General features: G+C 40.6%; 1 protein-coding gene across 2 annotated transcripts in view; it reads left to right on the top strand.

Annotated features, from left to right (window-relative positions):
• The first annotated feature begins 5,037 nt into the window (after nucleotides 1–5,037).
• The window catches only part of LOC310636420 (calsequestrin-2-like), a 75,495-nt gene continuing 62,479 nt past the window's right edge, over nucleotides 5,038–18,053 (top strand). The window contains exons 1-2 of one of the 2 annotated variants that reach the window (XM_083356234.1): nucleotides 5,038–5,112; nucleotides 5,320–5,577. In XM_083356234.1, the coding sequence (XP_083212360.1) occupies nucleotides 5,344–5,577 (234 nt within the window). In that variant the 5' untranslated portion in view covers nucleotides 5,038–5,112; nucleotides 5,320–5,343. Of the gene's footprint in view, nucleotides 5,113–5,254; nucleotides 5,578–18,053 lie in introns of those variants that run through there. The other variant, XM_083356235.1, reaches the window with a different exon arrangement.

Raw genomic sequence — 18,053 nt, 5'->3', positions numbered from 1 at the left:
CTCACTTTGTGGCCATTCTGGAAAACGGTTCCTAAGCTGATCGATATGGTGACGGATGACTCACCCACCCTCTAGGCCCACTTCTTATGAGAGAGGGCCTGGCGTTTTGGTGATTTTTCCTGGCACTCACAAGTTCCCATGCCCATAGTTCCTAGCCCACACCCTCTCGCCCACTTGCAGCTCCCTCGGGGGTTTTGGGTGAGAGGCCTCAGCTGCCACCCGGTCTGGGTGCAACCTGTCCAGTTTTGTGATTAGTCACCTCCCCCCAGTACAGCTCTGCTGGGCTTTTACCCACGCATGGCGTGGAATGTTGGCAGAGCAAAAAGTCAGCCAGTCTGTGGTGCCAGTCCCCAGTCACTATACGCTTCAATGATTTTTTTGTGGTGCACACCATTCATTCTGCTAGACCATTAGTAGCTGGGTGAAATGGAGCCGATGTCACATGCCTAATGAGGTTTGCCCTCAGGAAGGCCTGAAATTCTGTCTCAGTAACAGGACCCTGTTATCGGACACTATGACATCTGGTAGCCCGTGCATTGCAAACAGTTTCCTAAGCACATGGATGGTCCTAGCAGTAGACATATTTGTGATTGGTATAACTTTTAGCTATTTAGAGTGGCTGTCGACCACTATAAAAAAGAGCTGTCCCTGAAAGGGCCCAGCAAAGTCTATATGAATTCTTGACAAGGAGGTGTGTGTCTCCTCCCACCTGTGAATGGGAGCGTGTGGCATTTCAGGCCTAGATTGCTGGCATGTATAACACCCATGCACTTGAGCCTCAATGGCTTTATCTAATCCTGGCCACCATAAATAGTTTCTTGCCAAAACTTTCATGCAAACAATTCCCGGATGACCTTCATGAAGCGATTGCAATACCCTGTCCCTTAATGAGGTGGAAACAATGACCCTGTTCCCCCAAAGAATACAACCCTTATGAGCTGAGAGCTCATGTCTCCTTGTGAAATAGCTCTGAAACTCAGGAGCTGGGCTTTTATCTAGCCACCCCATGTGTACCCAAGATAGCACTCTGCTTAGAGTCTTCTCTGCTGCCGTTTCTGCAGCTATGTCCCCCGCATGGAGGGGAAACTCTGGCAAGTCCTGAATGGACAAAATGTGGGCTACTGGGGCCGGATCTGGTTTGATTTGAGGCAGCCTGCTCAGGCCATCTGCATGGCCCATCTCCTTGCCAGATTTGTGAATTAGCTTAAAGATGTGGGATGTCTGTCTGTAGTGAATAATCCCAATAGAGGTTTATGGTCTGGAAAGACAATGAAGTCCCTGCTGTATAAGTAGTCATGGAATTTTTTTTACTCCAGCTACTATAGCCAGTGCCTCCTTGTCAATCTGAGCATAATTACACTTGGCAGAGGACAGTGTCCTTGAATAAAAAGCAATTGGAACTTGACTTCCATCGCTCTCTAAGTGACTTAGGACTGTCCCCACCCCATATGAAGACACGTCACACGCTAGGCATACTGGCATTTATTCCTTGAAATGAGTGATCGTGGAACTGACCGACAGAAGAGCCTTCAATTCCTGAAAACATTTTTCGTGGACACTAGTCCACTTCCATGCAGCATTTTTGTCCAACAGCTGGTGTAATGGCTCTGCCACTGTGGCCTTGTTAGGAAGGAATGCATGGTAAAAATTTAGGAGGCCTAGGAATGCCTGCAGCTCTCCCTTCATTTTGGGGCTGGGTGCCATCTGGAAGGCCTTCACTTTTGACTCAGCCGGGTGGACGCCATCAGCATCGATACAGACAACTCGCAACTTGCATCTGGTTGAGTCCGGTTACTTGGATGCCTAGTGCATCAAACCAATCGAGTGCAATCAGGCTCATTCGCTGACCCCCTACTACGACAACGTCCAGATGCCCAGAAAACCCCTTAAATTTAACGGCTAGTGTGGCCTCACCCTTGACTGCAACTCTGTCATTCTGGAAATCAGTTAGTATAATGTCAGATGGCCTCAGCTTGGCCCATCTCTTACTGTGATTGCAAACGAAATTAAATGTCTCAAGTGAAATAATGGATATGGCTGAGCCCGTGTCCAGCTCCATCTTGCAAGGGACCCCTTGCAGCTCCACCTGAAATCTAAACTTTGGCTTAATAGGGTGGCGAGCTCCCATACGGCAAATGCTTCTGCAGCTGGAGCAAAACCCCACGCTATACTGTCCCAGGGCCCCAGTACCTCTCCTGGTCGGAATGTCCGACTGGCAATTTGATGGCCGGTCCTTCTGGTGACCTCTGCAGACTGACGCGATGTGGCCAGTCTTTCTGCAGGCCCGCCACATGGCTGTCCGGAACCTACAGTCCAAACATTGGTGGCGGCCGCCACACCCTGGGCACCTAAGGAAGGGATCTGCCTTGTAAGTCGCCCCTTGTTGTCTGTCGCTGTGACGCTGTTGGTCGTTGTGTCTTTGTAGCTTGTCGATTTCTTTGTTGTCTTCAGGGTCCTCTGTGTGTTCGGCATCCCGTGGTGGATGGCTAACTTGTGCAGTGCTGTTTTGGTGGGCCGCATGGCTCGTATGGCTCTGGCGGCGACTTCGTCCGCCATGATTTCTTTCAGCATGTCTGGGAATGACAGAGTCTCTTTGGCAAAGAGTTTTTGCTGTAACTCTCGATTCCGGAGACTGCAGACAAGCCGGTCTCATAGCCTCTCCTCAACATCGGAGAACTGGCACAGGCATGCGGCCTGCCTCAAGGCCGCAATGAATTTGGATGCTGTTTGTTAGGCATATGGTGTTAGCCTACAATGTTGGGTTGAAAATATATTAACCATGATGTTGTTATGTCTTTAAGATGTTAATTGGCCAATGGGTGTGTAAGTGTTCTCATGGCCATAAGAGGAAGCTAGGAACGTAGCTTCTCTCTCTCTCTGAATTCACTGATCTCTACTATTACTGTTTTTGCTCTGCTGTTGGTTTACTACTGTTGTAACCTGAACTGTGTATTGACCTCTGGACCGGTAAGAAGACTTTGTAGTTTGGACTGTTGCTATTGTTTATGACCTGGACTGTTTATTTTTTGACTGTGCATTTTTGTCTTTACACCACCTCAAAAGTAAAATACTTTTTGCTTTTAGAACTCAGTGTACTCCTGTGTGTGACTTTTACTACTCTCAGTACCCTTCCTTGTCTGTGCAACTCTTTGGTAGCACAAGGAGACCCTGCACACTAAATTCACTAACACTGTTTCACCTGGTTGCTGAACTCTCTGTTCAAATGCATGGCGCCAAGTGATTACCGACAGCTTGGGTTGAAAGTGGTCTCCAAGCTTCTTCTTCAAGTCTGCGAATGTTACGGACTCCAATGGGATTGGCGCGAACATGTTCTCCACAATGTCGAATGTGGCTGCTCCGCACACACACAGGAGCATAGCAGCCTTCAGACCATCCTCAGCAACTTGATTCGTGTGAAGATAGTTCTCGACCCTGGATAGATACGAGGACCATTGTTCTGGGTGAGCTATGTCAAATTCTTCCAGCTTTCCAACCTTGGCCATTTCTACTGGTCTTCATGGCTGGGGCTCATTGTCTTCATATCCTGCTCCTCCATTGCCCAGGGACTGGTCCTCTGGGCACGTGGTCGCTAGCGTGGCTGTGCTAGGCCGACCGTAGGGGCTGGGAATTGCTTTTCCTGCCAGGCATGTTCAGCCTCTCCCCTAGTGACTCTTCAACTCAGTTGGAGGAGCAGGATCCCACTTTCGTCGTCAGTGTTAGATACTGGGTTTGTTGCTTCAATGACGAGATGAGGCGAGTGAGTTCAGCAAAGATCATTGTTTATTTGGTTGCAGGAACTGAACTGAGAAACAGGGCTGCGAATGCAGCAATTTATACCCTGGCCTCTAGGCGGTGGCCAATAGGTTTAAAGCAACCTATTGCCGCCCTAGAAGCAGCCAATGGCGGTGCTGGAGACGGGTTTTCTGAGGAGCTGGGAGCCATTAGCCAGCTTCCCTGCTTGAGCAACCTTCCAGCAATTAACCCACGTGATATTCCCTTAGCAAGACAAAGCCCAATGCATTACATCTTCTGTAATGTAAAAATGATGTAAAGCAAATGTAAAATTGATATAAAGACTATTTGAGAAGTAATTCAGCAGACGATTCTGTTTTCAAAAAAGAAGGATGATAATTCCTTGAAATACCCCTAATGCTTTCTCAATTGGAGGGCCCACCTCTTCGTGAAAGCAGCAATATCAGCAGTTCTTATGTGCAAAGGCATGCCTGCTCTTAAATTAATAACATTAATATCAATTGGTGAGGTAGGCAGTAACACAAAGTTCAGCCTGAATAGATGACATGAGGAAAGATCAGTTTTCCTTTCCAGGAGAACAGGAGCTAAAAATAATGGCTCACCATAAGAAAGGATACAAGAGTTCATCTTCCTCTGCTTACCGGTATGCTACATTTAAATCCCCTTTTGATTTATAAGGAATTGACAGCAACCTGACTATCTCCTAAGTTACCTCCAGCTTTTTAAAAAACCATCTGATAAATCAAAATAGGAATGACTAAATTTCAATCTGAACAATAGCTCACACAAGATAAATGCAGAACATTTGGTTACATATATTTTCTTAAATTGCAAGCCAACTGTAAAACCATAGGGCAAGTTTCACAGTCTGGAAATCACTTACAATTATTTATTTATTTATTTGATTTATATACCGCCCTTCTCCTAGAGGACTCAGGGCGGTACATCTGAACCAAATGGGATCCCCCTCAAATCCTCATGAAAAAGCAAATCCTAGAAGCATTTTATGGAGATTTTCTTTCATAAAATGAGTAACAAAAGCATCTCATTTAAAGCACTCTAATTGTTTTTAGTAAAACAAATAATACAAAAAAATAATTGCAAGGGAAATTGCCATGAACTTGTGCATTATGATTGATGATTGCCAGTTTTCTGCATAAGGAAGAATGCAGAATCTCCATGACTTCTTCCCCACCCTTTGTTTTCCCTTTCTCTCACTCAGAGGCAGAGTGCCAGCAGTCACTCAGTCGTGTCATATCTTTCCTTTTTATTCATTGCAGGATCTATTAATAGCTTTAAACAACTGTTTCCTAAAAATGGAGTTCTGAATGACACAGAAGCTGGCCTGAGCTATGTAAGGTATCCAGGGTTTGGTCTCTCAGCTTGTCCTATTTTTCTGCATTTCTGCCTCTTCAAACAAAGGTTACTTGCTTGCTGCAGATGCTTCCTGGTGACCTGAATCCATCTAGATCAATTTACTGGAAAAAAGTGGGGAATCAAACCGGTGCACAAAGATTGCTGAATTTCTCCAGGCTTTTCCCCTAAAATTTCCTTTTCTTCTCCCAGATAAACCAACAGAAGCACAGCAGTATGAAGGCAGCTTGCTGGTTCCTGGCAGTTTTTTATGTGCTTGCCTGCTACAGAGCTGAAGAAGGACTGGACTTCCCTACCTATGATGGGAAAGATCGTGTGGTTGACTTGAGTGAGAAAAACTACAAGCAGGCCTTAAAGAAGTACGACATGTTTGGTGTGCTGCTCCATGAACCAGTGACTTCCGACAAAAGCTCTCAAAGACGGTTTCAAATGACTGAGATGGTGCTTGAGGTATGTGTAACTACAGGTTTATGTAATTGTTCATCTATCTCTTCTCTATTGGCTCTTTATAGGCATGGAATAATTTGGAACCTAAATTGGAGCAGGATACAGCTCTTCAAATGGGCATTTGAGAGAAATATTAATGCAGACTTATATAATCTTTGGCAATTAATTTCTAAATCTTAACAATACTTTTAAGAGTAAAACTGCTTCTCAAACTGTACTGTTTCACTTATTTTAAGCAAAAAGTTTCTTTCATCCATATATTGGATTCAGTTATTCTCCTTCCCATCGGGAACTAAACAAGAAAACATTTAGTAAGCCAAGCTGAAGCAACTTCAAGTTCCATGTTCTTTGCAGTTTATCAGTCTTGGTTCAATATTCATTTCTGAGCAAAAAAACCCAACCTGATTAATATTCTAGAGATGAAATTGTTCCAATATTAATGCAGCTAATCTAATAAAACGGAATACTACTACTGCCAGAAATATTCTAGAAGAAGCAGCTAATTACAATTGAGAGAGAAATATTTTTTACAGACTGTTAATGGGAAACAATAGCTACTTTATAGAAATAGTGCAGATTCAAGGTCATATTACTAGCTGACGAAGTTAGTCTGTGTTTGTCTATATAGCAACTTGGGTTTTCAGAATAAGCAAGTATATAGAACTACCCCACAATATTGTCTTGTAAACATCTTGGAATCCTGTACTCTAGCTAAAACTCATAGTTGGGTCTCATTTGAGCATAACGCCTTCTAGATTTGGTAAGACGTAATACTAGAGTCTTATATGGTTAGAGAATTTGTGCAATTATTCACAGAATCTAAAGTTATGAGATGGTTACTATCCACAAAGAAAGACAGCTTATGGTTCACTATTTCTTTTGTGTGAGAGAAAAACCTATTGACAATATCTGTGTCAGTGCATAGCTACCCAAAAGCTCCATTCACACAATTATTCACCTTTAAAGGTTGGGTTCTGGCAGCAGAAGAATCACAATAGAGCAGGGGTCTTCAAACTCGGCCCTTTTATGACTCATGGACTTCAACTCCCAGAATTCCTCAGCCAGGCACACTGGCTGAGGAATTCTGGGAGTTGAAGTCCATGAGTCATAAAAGGGCCGAGTTTGAAGACCCCTGCAATAGAGCAACTTTTTCCTATATTGCTAAGGCAGCATGAGAAATCACAATGCATATACTGTAGAAGAAGTCGCTTCTTCAATGTCTCTCTTTATCAGCAATAATACCCAGAGCAAATACCAGAATGAGAGAATATGCGGCATCTGTGATCTATCTCTGTGATTTGGTCCTTTTTTATCACCTGAGAAGGAGCGATATTGTGGCCATCCCTTTGCCAGTAAGGCAACATAAAAACAAAATCAAAAGATATCTGGGTTGTGAACACCTTTCATGATAAGACCAGTATGTAGCAAAATTCTCAGAAATTGCAATAATATATTGGTGACACACCTTAAATTGTCACAGTTTGTCTCTGGGCTTTGTTTGAACCCTCAAAAAGGGAGCAAGAAAGCAAAATGCAAAGTTTTGCATAATTATTTACTTTACAGCTATTGGTCAAACAGAAATTTTACCCCCATCTGTGGTATGTTCTATTACTTTCTCCTTAAAATGGTCTGTCCTCCACTGAGCATGTTTTGGGGTTTGGACTGTAAAACTACAAACTATACCCTGTAGTTGCCCATTTCTTAAATTGTACCTTGGAGTTCTTGTCTTCTGTATGCATAAAATATGTATCGTTTCCCCTCAGAAGTGTAAATAACTAGAAACTTCAAGAGATGATACTTCTATTTAAAAACAGAAAGTCTTGCTGCTTATGGTCACTTCCACATTAGATTTCTGTGGCAATGAAAAAATAATTCCTAACTATTATGTTCCCATAATCTTGATCCTGTCATTCAAGATTTAGCATTGTTTTTGTATTTTCCCATCATGCCATGCCACTCCCACAGTTCTTTATGAGCTAAAACAATGAACTTTTGAAGTTAATCAACTGAAGTGCTGCTCCTCCAAAGCTGGACTGGGCATTTCCCAATAGAAGGAATTCCTGTCTTGTTCTGCTTTGGCTCCTGGACCCCCCCCCCCTCTCTCTCCCATGTCTGAAGCAAAGCATCTGTGGGGCCTTACTATCATTCCTTCATCACTTGCTGGGTGCTCTGAGTGGTTGCTTTATCAGCATAGTGCTGAGTAGGGGGTTGACCATTTGCCTTTTTCAGCTCACTTTTTTCTCCTTTGTTACTAAGAATAAATTTGGCAAAGGAAGAACAAGGAAGGAGCAGCATACCAGCTAATTGCCATTTAACCTCCCATTTGCCCCATTGGATAGCTTCACAAAATGTTTGGCCAATGGAAGGAGAGAAGGAGGTGATGAATGCTCCACAATGGCACAGAACTGGTGCAGGTTGTTTGTCATGGAGTCATAAGTTCAGCTGCACTGTATAGTTGAAACTACTGAGAAGCTAGAGGTGCTTTTTGTTTTGTGGTTTAAATGACATTATCCCATTGGGAGTAATTTTTTCCTTAATCTTCTTTCTGGCTACTGAGTTTTAGGTCCTTTAAAAGCTAAACCTGTATGAGTTCCTCCAGGAATCCAGATGAAATGGAAACAACTGAAAGTGACATGAGTTTTGTTTCATTTCTTATTTTTTCTTCAGCAACAAATATATAGAATCAATGAGTATTTTCCCCTTTTCTTTTGTGTATAGTGACAGTGAGGGATTCTGCAGAAACTTGATCCACAATGATATTCTTTATTCCTTGTTCTTGACATTTCCAATTATTAGAGATGACAGTGTGGGGACTGAAAATTGTAGTAGTATCTCATATTAATAAGACCTTTGTACAGGCACAGGTGTTTGTATCCAAATATCAATGTCATTCATTTGGAGCTTTTTGGATGTTCCTTTTTAGTTTTTCTCCCCTTTTCAAGGAAAATCTGCTAAGGAGAATAGAACAAAATAATTGCCTATCTGTAGCTCTCTGAATCCTCCAATTAAATGCCTCAATTAACAGATGAAAAAAATAATGGAGTAGTAAAATATACAAAATCATTATGCCTAAGAAATATAATGTTAGTTATAAAGGCTGATTTAATTCCTTATGGCAAGTTACTATATTTTCTGTACAGTGGACTGGTAGAGCAACACATTCATATTCCATTTTTTGTTGTTCATTGGGAGGCAGCCATGACTGCTAGTTTTCCATAGGACATCTACATCTTATCTGGTTACTTCATCAACAGGAAAAAGATTTTTCAACTCATGCTGTAGGAATGTGACATATACAGTGGTGGACTCATTTGAATTGATTGTCTCTTGGAGCATCTTACAAAAGGTTTCATATGACCTAGCTGGATCATATTTTTATTTAGACAGAGTGTTCCTAATTTTAATGACCTTAAGCAAAGTGTTTCAGCTTTCTAAACTTAAAGGGGATCATACTAAACTTTGAACTTCTTTGTTAAGCTTTATTGCCAAGGCCGACTATGGAAATGGTAAAAAAAACTAAAATCAGAAATTTTGCAGTGGAATACATATTAACTATAAGAGGGAGGGGCTTTGGTGCCCTCAAGTCAGTCTTGAATTCTGGTGACTGCTTGGACAAGTCCCTACAGTTTTCTTAGCAAGTTTTTTGGAAGTGGTTTGCCATTACCTTCTTCCTAGGACTGAAAGAGAGAGACTGGCCCAAAGGCCAAAAATTATCCATCTAGAAAATACTGATAATAAAAATACTTGCATTGAAATAGGTTCTGAGATCCATAGCTCATGTTATTTTCAGATGAACTTTTTATTGTGCAACAGCTAGCACCTTCTTTGTGAAATGTTATGGGGAGCCACTTGATAATTAACTCTTATTTGCAATAGTATATTGGAATAATAGCATTTTTAAAATTAGGAAAATAGTATACCAGAAACATAGTGGGAAGGCATTGTCCTGGAGAAAGATAAAAATGGGAAAGTACTCTCCTTTATATAGTCTCCTCTCCACCTTTGTTATGTTAGATGATTAGTGCCAGCCATTGGCAGTTCCCCAAAAGGGTCATCAGATGGAGGCAAAGAGGCTTCTTTGCTTCCACTGATGAGCCAAGGGTCTCGGACCCACAGCCCCATTGGTGAGAGTGTTTTATGGTCAGGGAGGGACCAAGACCCCCCATAAATACCTCTGCACGAGGGGCTGCTCTTTGTTCTAGCTTCTAGTCTCCATTTCTCCTCTCCTAGCGCTCAGTCCTTCTTTTAGTCATGTAATGCTAGCTTGTTTTATTTTATTTCTCTCTCACATGCAGGCATGAATGCTTTCATGCCAAGTATTTCTTTCTCTTTGATCTATCATTGAATAAAGCTAATATGATTGCATCTCTGCGTTGATGCCTTTGCTTGGAAGCACCTTTAACGATTCATTGTGAGAACACCTCACAAGTTATTACTTAACAAAATGGAAGCACTAGATAATAAATGTATGGCACAACACAGGAGAACAAACCCCTCAGGACAAGATTCAGCACCCCATCTGCATTTAAAAGGCAAAGGCCACTCTTTCGAAGATAGCAAAGTCCATATTTTGGACAGAAAGGACCACTGGTTTGAAAAAGAGGTCAAAAAGTCCATCTATGTCAAAATTGAACAGCTCTCTTTCAACAGATGGTGAGGGATATGACTTCATCTATCTCCAGTCTGAGCGCCAAAGAATTGAGGCCTTTGAACTATGGTGCTGGAGAAGACTCCTGCGAGTCCCTTGGACTGCAAAGCGATCAAACCGGTCAGTCCTAGAGGAGATCAACCCTGACTGCTCTTTAGAAGGCCAGATCCTGAAGCTAAAACTCAAATACTTTGGCCACCTAATGAGAAGGAAGGACTCACTGGAGAAGAGCCTAATGCTGGGAAAGATTGAGGGCAATAGAAGAACGGGACGAAAGAGAATGAGGTGGCTGGATGGAGTCACTGAAGCAGTAGGAGTGAGCTTAGATGGACTCCAGAAGATGGTAGAGGACAGGAAGGCCTGGAGGAACATTGTCCATAGGGTTGCGATGGGTCGGACACGACTTCGCAACTAACAACAACATCTCCAGTCTACAACACAATCCTTTCAATAGTTCCAAGAAGGCTTTGCACTACTTTGCACTACTCAAGTGACCATGATGACACAGATAAACCTCCAAGTGGCCTCAACAACTCTCTAAAAGAATGCAAATGACCGGCTGTCTGCAAGGACTATAACTCCTTTCATTCCCCACCATCCAGACAGAGCTGGAGGAGCTTCTTGGATGAGAAGCGAAACATCTTCAAAGAAAAACAAGAAAGTCCAGAGGTCTCATGAAAAAGCATCTTTGGGACAAGCATTGGAGAGATTTCCCCCCCTCTCCTCTGTATTAATATAAAGGGATGCTTTGTGCTCAGACTCTTGGAGACAAATGATGAAGGTGTCTGTTAAAATAGTAGTTTGAACTAACCATTTTAGTCATCAAACATAAAAAGAAAAAATAACACCGTTTTATTTTATCGTGCAAATAATGGAGATGAGGAAAACTGTATGAGGCCTCAATTCATATATGGATTTTTTTCATACAGTACATTTCTATTGAAATTAAAAATAATCATATACAAAGGTGCACACTTGCATATACAAGTGAAAAACATCAAGCTTGCAATTTTCTCAGAATTTGTGAATCTCCTGCAGTTAGGCAGGAAAAACCAAATGCACAAATATAGGCAGTAGGAGGCTCAACAGCAGTAACTGTGAGAGGAATTTAGGTGTCCTAGTGGACCACCACTTAGGCATGTCCGCAGTGTACTATAGGTGCCCCACAAAAGCCAATGCAGTCCTAGGCTGCACAATAGAGGGATAGAATCAAGATCATGAGAAGTGATAGTTTTGCTCCATACTGCTCTAGTGAGGCCACACTTGATCCAATTGTGTCCAGTTCTAGTCACCATAATACAGAAAAGATGCTAAGACCTTACAAAGAGTGCAGAGAATAGCAACAAAGATAACAAGGGGTCTGGAGGCTAAACTGTATGAAGAACAGTTAAGGATTAGGGTTAACTATCTATCAGTACTTGACGGGCTGTCACAGAGAAGAGGGGGTTGACTTATTCTCCATTACATCTGAGAGTAGAATGCAATAGGTGAAAGCTTATTAAAGAGAGATCCAATCTGGAACTAAGGAGAAATTTCCTGGCAATAAGAATAATTAATAAATGGAACAGCTTATGTCCCAGAATTGTGGATGCTCCATTGCTGGAGGTGTTCAAAAATATTGGACAGCAATTTTTCTGGGATGGAATAAAGTCTCTTGCCTTGGGCAGAGAGTTGGACTAAAAGATCTTCAAGGTCCCTTCCAACCCTCTGATTCTATGAAACCAGCTTTTGAAACTGACTAGTTGACTGAGAAATTGAACCTGTAAATTTCATTTAAAAATGGACATTTGCTAGAAATGTAATAGAATTTGATAAATTGTAGGAACAAATTAACTGCCATATCTTAGTGATCATATATACAGACCTCCTCCAGGATGATTTGGTCCCCAACCAGGCCCTTCAGGTTTTCCAATATTGCAATTGTGCATTGGTGCTGTAATTCAGTTTATCCACTATGCTCTTTCCCATGCTTTTCTCTTCTACTCTAGAAGATCTGGAAGGGTGGGCAAAATTCAGATCCATTCTGATTGGTTCATCTCACTTTCTGTTCCAATGCCTAAGAGAAGATGAAGAATTTCAGGATCTTATGGAAAGCCAGCAAAGTTAAAGACATCTGATCTTTGGAGGGAACAATTTTGCAAAGGATAGATGCTATCATTGAGAAAGGTTTCCTTTTCACCAGAAAGGATCTGAAATATGTCCACCCTGCCAGATCTTATGGGACAAGAAAAAACACTTGGAAACAAAACTGTTCCTACGCCATGAAAAGTTTTATTAGTGGTGACAAAGACCTTGAATTGCACCCAGAAATCTATTGTCAGCATGTCATCAGTCCAGGGATGGGGGAATATCAGAATATTAAGGAAGCAGTCAGATGGAATTACGTGTGTCTTCTCCAGGTTCATTTGTCTACTCCTCTTCTTACTTTCCATTTGGGAATCTCTCAAGTTTAAAAATGTGAATAAAAGAACGGCATGCGAAGATCCTGGAGAAGAAATATTTCCTGAAATGTTGGATGCCACCATGATTATGTAACTAGCTGAGGTCTTGTTCAGCATTTTAACTACATCTTTTACTTCGGAGCATCAATTATTGAAACTTTCAAATACAGAAAACTGGCAAATAACAAAAATCCATTTAAATATTCTGCAGGGCTGTAGAAAATATTTTCTGAGTAAAACAGAGCTGCTACCTCCAGCAATCTCCACATGCAATTTCATTGTAGAAAAGCACTGATATAATGAGAATATTTTCCCCAAACAAACGAAAAATGGAAACCTCGTGATTTCAGAATACTATTAAGGTGGAATTGTGCAAGTGTGCCCCTTCTTGTTCTTCCCTAAATATAATAGTAGAATTCTGCTCCTCTTTACTCTACCATATTAACAATCTAGAGAGGTATTGGTTTCAAAAATAGGTAAAGGGGCTGGTGGTGGAGATGAAACGAAGTCAGGCAACAAGGGGACAATGAAGAAGTCAAATGCCTGTTTGGTCTAGTGATTAAGGCACCAGGCTAGGAAGCAGGAGACTGAGTTCAAGTTCCGCCTTAGGCATGAAAGCCATCTGGGTGACCTTGGGCCAGTCACTCTCTCTCAGCTCAATCCACATCACACGGTTATTGTTATAGGGAATCGAGGAGGAGGAAGATATGTTGGGTACATATCTTCGCATTTTGAATTATTTCTAGAATAATAAAGTCAGGGAATAAATAAAAAATAAAATAAAATAACATCATTATAATTTTACATACCTGGAAGCTATGAGCTTATCTCCAGTAGCATCATCATGCCTATTTTACAATACTGCTTTCATCTCAACCCCAGCTCATTAGTGAAACAGCCTTAAGTGATTATTATGTGTATGAATGCTAACGTGATATTCCCTCCCACACTCAAGAAGTATAAAATTGGTCACTTCTGTCACTCATTTTCTGGGGAGGAGTCAAATAATAATTGGAAACACGGGCAATAAAGGCAGAATCAGTAGTGGAAGTACAAATTTCATTCTGATGTTGGTTACTGTCAGTTCAAAGGCAGGTAGAAAACATCACTGGTAGGGAAAGGCCCATGGTGGGAAAATCTTGGTTTAAAGGGGACAATACTGGTTTAACACTGGTACATTTAGGGCCTTTCCACACTACAGTGTTAGGGTACTAGCTATCATCACTTGACTTCTTCCCAAGAATGGCAAGATTTTATATATTGTAAAGATGTCCTTGGGCAGGGTTGAAATCTGGCAGAAAATGAATAGTATTCTGACATTTATGCAATTAAGGACAAATGTAATACCAGCTCATTCATGTGTAGAGATGTGATGAAGACAATGTACTGGCAATGTAGCAGGGAAAAAAAGATATGATTAGGCATATTTGTGCCATGCAATAGATGTGGCTTTAGTGACAACATAAGATTGGGATGAAATGAAGATAATGTGTGATTAAAAGGGTTGTTCAAAGTGTGCTAAATTGCCAATGAGGAGAGGGCATGGATCTTAACTACAACAATACAATAAATTATTCCCCTTTGTCACACTCATACAACTCTGTCTTCTAAGATGGAAGAGACAATATTTCTTAGATTTTTACATACACTCAATAGTTGTACAAGCACTAACTTTTCTGAAAGTGAAATAAAATGTAGTTTCTCTTGAATATTCCAACTTCAGTCTCACAAAATACGATTTGAAGATTCTATTGCTATTATTATATATCAGTTAAAACCCATTTTTTCCTCCCTCATATTTACATTTCTCTGTAAATAGTGTAAGGCCAGAAAAGTGCTCATAACTTCTTTCTTTCTCTTAATCAAATAAAGCAATATAAGATTAGCATAATTAGATTTTGCTTTAGGTTTTCTGCTGGGTTGTGTTTAATAGTTATGAATGGTGGTGACCTATATTTTAAGTAATTTTTTTTCTTTCAATTTTTTTGCAATCTGAAGTGTTTTTTTAGCATGCTATTTGTTTAATGATACTGAACAATAATACAATGAAGGTTATAGAAAACTGGAATGAATAGAATTTTGTCACAATACATTGGATTTCATTGTTGATCATCAGGCATGCTATACAAAATAATTTCTGAATTGTGCAATAGTTTTATTCAAATAATTTCAGGCAGAAAAAAATATAGAATAGGCACATTGCCCTCTCAATTAACACAAATTAACTGCTAATGTTTATCTAGTTCTCTCAAAAAGGCTGTTGTAATTAAAGGTTAGGTTCATTGTGTTACCTTTGTTGATGACAATGTTGAAGATAATGTCTCTTTAATGTGCTCACAATAGTTGACTAGACTATTCATAATCATAGTGAATAAAGTCTAGGATTTCCTATTTCATAAAGTCTGCTTCCCTTTCTCATTGACTTGGGGTTCTTTCTTCTGGGCATGTTAACGTTGTATTCTGCCTCAGGAGCAGTGCAGAAGACTGGTGCTGTCTTTGGACATTTGATATGGGACAAATTAAGGGATATGTTTGATGGATTCATCTAATTTTGTTAGGGATAACCCAGGCTTCTGCCCCATTCTTGAGGAAAATAGGGTTTATCCATCAAGGCATTTCAAATTACATTGGCATGCTTTTATGATGACACAAGAATTGGAAGAATGTACAGTTATGTAGTCATGAGAAAGAGACTCTAGGAATCAAATTATATTACATCTCTATTCACAATAAATCCAGTGAGCATTACAATAAACTTTTTCTCAAGAAATTTGCTTTATTTTATTCTTAAATGTTGAGAATGGAGAATTCATAGAATTTATCTTAGTGTGCAAATAGACCCTGTATTTTTTTTATTGAAAAGTTTTAAAATACAATTTTCCTTTAAAAAAACCCCCTTCCCCCTCCCTCCTCCCCCCCTCCCTCCCCTCCTCCCCCCTCCCTCCTCCCCCCCCTACCTCCCCCCTCCCCCCCTACTTCCCAGAGCTGAATACAAGGTATATATATATTAAAAAAAAAGCAAACCTAAGCAACCATATACTAACAACTATAAATTCTAAAATCCATCACTCTCTAGCTTATATAGGATAAAACAAACCTTAACAATATTAAATATATGTATATAAAAAAAACTAGAATAAGAAAAGGACACTCTCTAGCTTATATAGAATGGAACAAACCTTAATAGTATTAAATATATATTAAAGACAAAAAAAAAGGAAAAAGAAGAAAAAAAACCCTTCTCAACCCTATACTTATCCTAAATAAACTCCATCCATTTTATCCATTCCATGATATAACATTCTTACAAATAATTTTCCAAATTAACCAAGGATCCCAAATCAAAAAACTTTAAAGTCAACTCTTCTGTAATCGGCCGTTCCTCTTCCAGTACCACAATCCAAAAAAGCTCACCCTTTCCACAGAACCACCAAATATAAAAATATATTGCGTCTACACCCAAATCTTTTCCCCCCTCCCCTACTTGACTACTTGACTATATCGTAAAAGTTCCATAGACTTCTGCAATTCCTGCTACTTTCTCTTCTTAGATCGTTTTGCAGCAGCACGCGTCACCCTCTGTTTTATAGATTCATCCGACGAGGTTGTATCTTGATCTCCTCCAACACCGTTGTCTTCTATCTGACCATCTTCGGCCTCTTGATGCACTCCTTCTCCAGATCCCTTTCCAGCTTCCAAAAGTGTTAATGGCGTTGCATTTAAAACATTATTGTAGAAATCACGCGCTTGCATCACAGTAACCAAACGGTACTTTTTACCTTCGTGCGTCACCATCAACCCCACTGGGATCTCCCATCTGAACCTTATATCTCGCTGCTTGAGCTCTTGCACAAGAAATGTAAAATCCTTCCTTCTCCTTAGAATCTTTGGAGGAATTTCTTTTAAGACCAAAACTTCTTGATTAGCAATCATAACTTTAGTATCATAAGCAGCTTGTATAACTTCATCTCTAGTTTCCCTTTTTGCAAAATATACCACCACATCTCTAGGCAACTTTCTCTGTCTGGCAATCCATGAATTCACACGAAACACTTTGTCCATGCCTCCTTTTATTTCAGATGCTGGCTGTTTCAACACTATTTCAAAAGCCTCAGAAACCAGCTGCTTTAGATCTTCCTTAGTATTCTCCTTTAAGCCTCTAATTCTAATGGCAAACTGCATCTGGAAATATTGAGCAAGACACAGTTCCCTTTCCATTTTATTTTCATTCTCCAATAGTTTTGCTTCTAATATAGCATTCTTTTGAGACAAGTCTTCTAGCTTTTCCTCCAATTCTTCCACACACCGAGCCACTTTAAACACTGAAGTCAAGATGTCTACCCTCATTGCTTTGAGCTTCTGTTCCATCCTCTCCTCCATTCTCTCCTCCAATTTCTCCAATTTCTCCTCCATCTGTGCAAATCTAATATTAATTGATTCCAAAATTACCTGGGTATGTTTTTCAAGAGCATCTTGTAAGTCCTTTGATGTCAATACATCAGGAGGATGCAGCGCCTGCAATAATGATTGTTGCACGGGAGAAGTTCCAGCACTCCGAAGAGTTTTAGGGGGTGGTTTAGCCGCCATCTTTTACCAAATATGACGCACTTTCACTTCAGATTTGTAATCCAAAAAAGTCCATCAAGCTGGAGAGTAAAACATAGTAATCCTCTTTACCATTTCCTCTTGTATCGCTCTGCCTGCTCCTTTAAATCATAGTCATTCCTTCAGGCAGGGGTGGTCGCAGACGGCTGGCTCTGCTCCAAGAAGTCAGGAGCAGAGGCGACGGCCAGCTGGGAGCAACCCAGGCTACGGGGGAGTTCAATCCTTCAGCCGCCCAAGCCATAAGCTCAGGCGGCCCTGGAGAACTCTACCCCTACCTGGGAGCTCGCCCCCTCCTCTTCTCCCGAGGAGGGGGCTTCGGATTCGCCCGAACAGCTGATCGGCGCTGTTTCGGGTGAAAAAACACCAGCTGAGCCGCGGGCAGCCCGGGAAGGCTCCCTCCGTCGCCGCGGAGCCACCGGAAGTCACAAATAGACCCTGTATTTTTATATATATACAAGTTTTATTGATTTTTTAATATTTACATATAGATGCATTTGTGAAACAATATGATGGTTGGGTAGTTAAAATAAAAAATAACCAGTTGTAAATAGTTCAGGTTACATCAACAGAGATACCCTCTCTAATTCCCTTAGTGATTACATAGTCAAAATAAACAAGTTAGTATATTTCTAGTTATAGCCCAGTCAATCAATAAAATTCAAGATATACAGTATTTTCACTGATACATATCAATATCCTGTTTTTAAATTTTATCTAATTGCAATAGGATATTCTAGAATAGCCTATAGTATATAGAAGAAAGCTTAATTTTGGGTAACCCACAA

This window comes from Vipera ursinii (genome assembly GCF_947247035.1).
Source record: "Vipera ursinii genome assembly, chromosome: 2".
Lineage (NCBI taxonomy): Eukaryota > Metazoa > Chordata > Lepidosauria > Squamata > Viperidae > Vipera > Vipera ursinii.
This window is presented reverse-complemented; position numbering and strand designations above follow the sequence as displayed.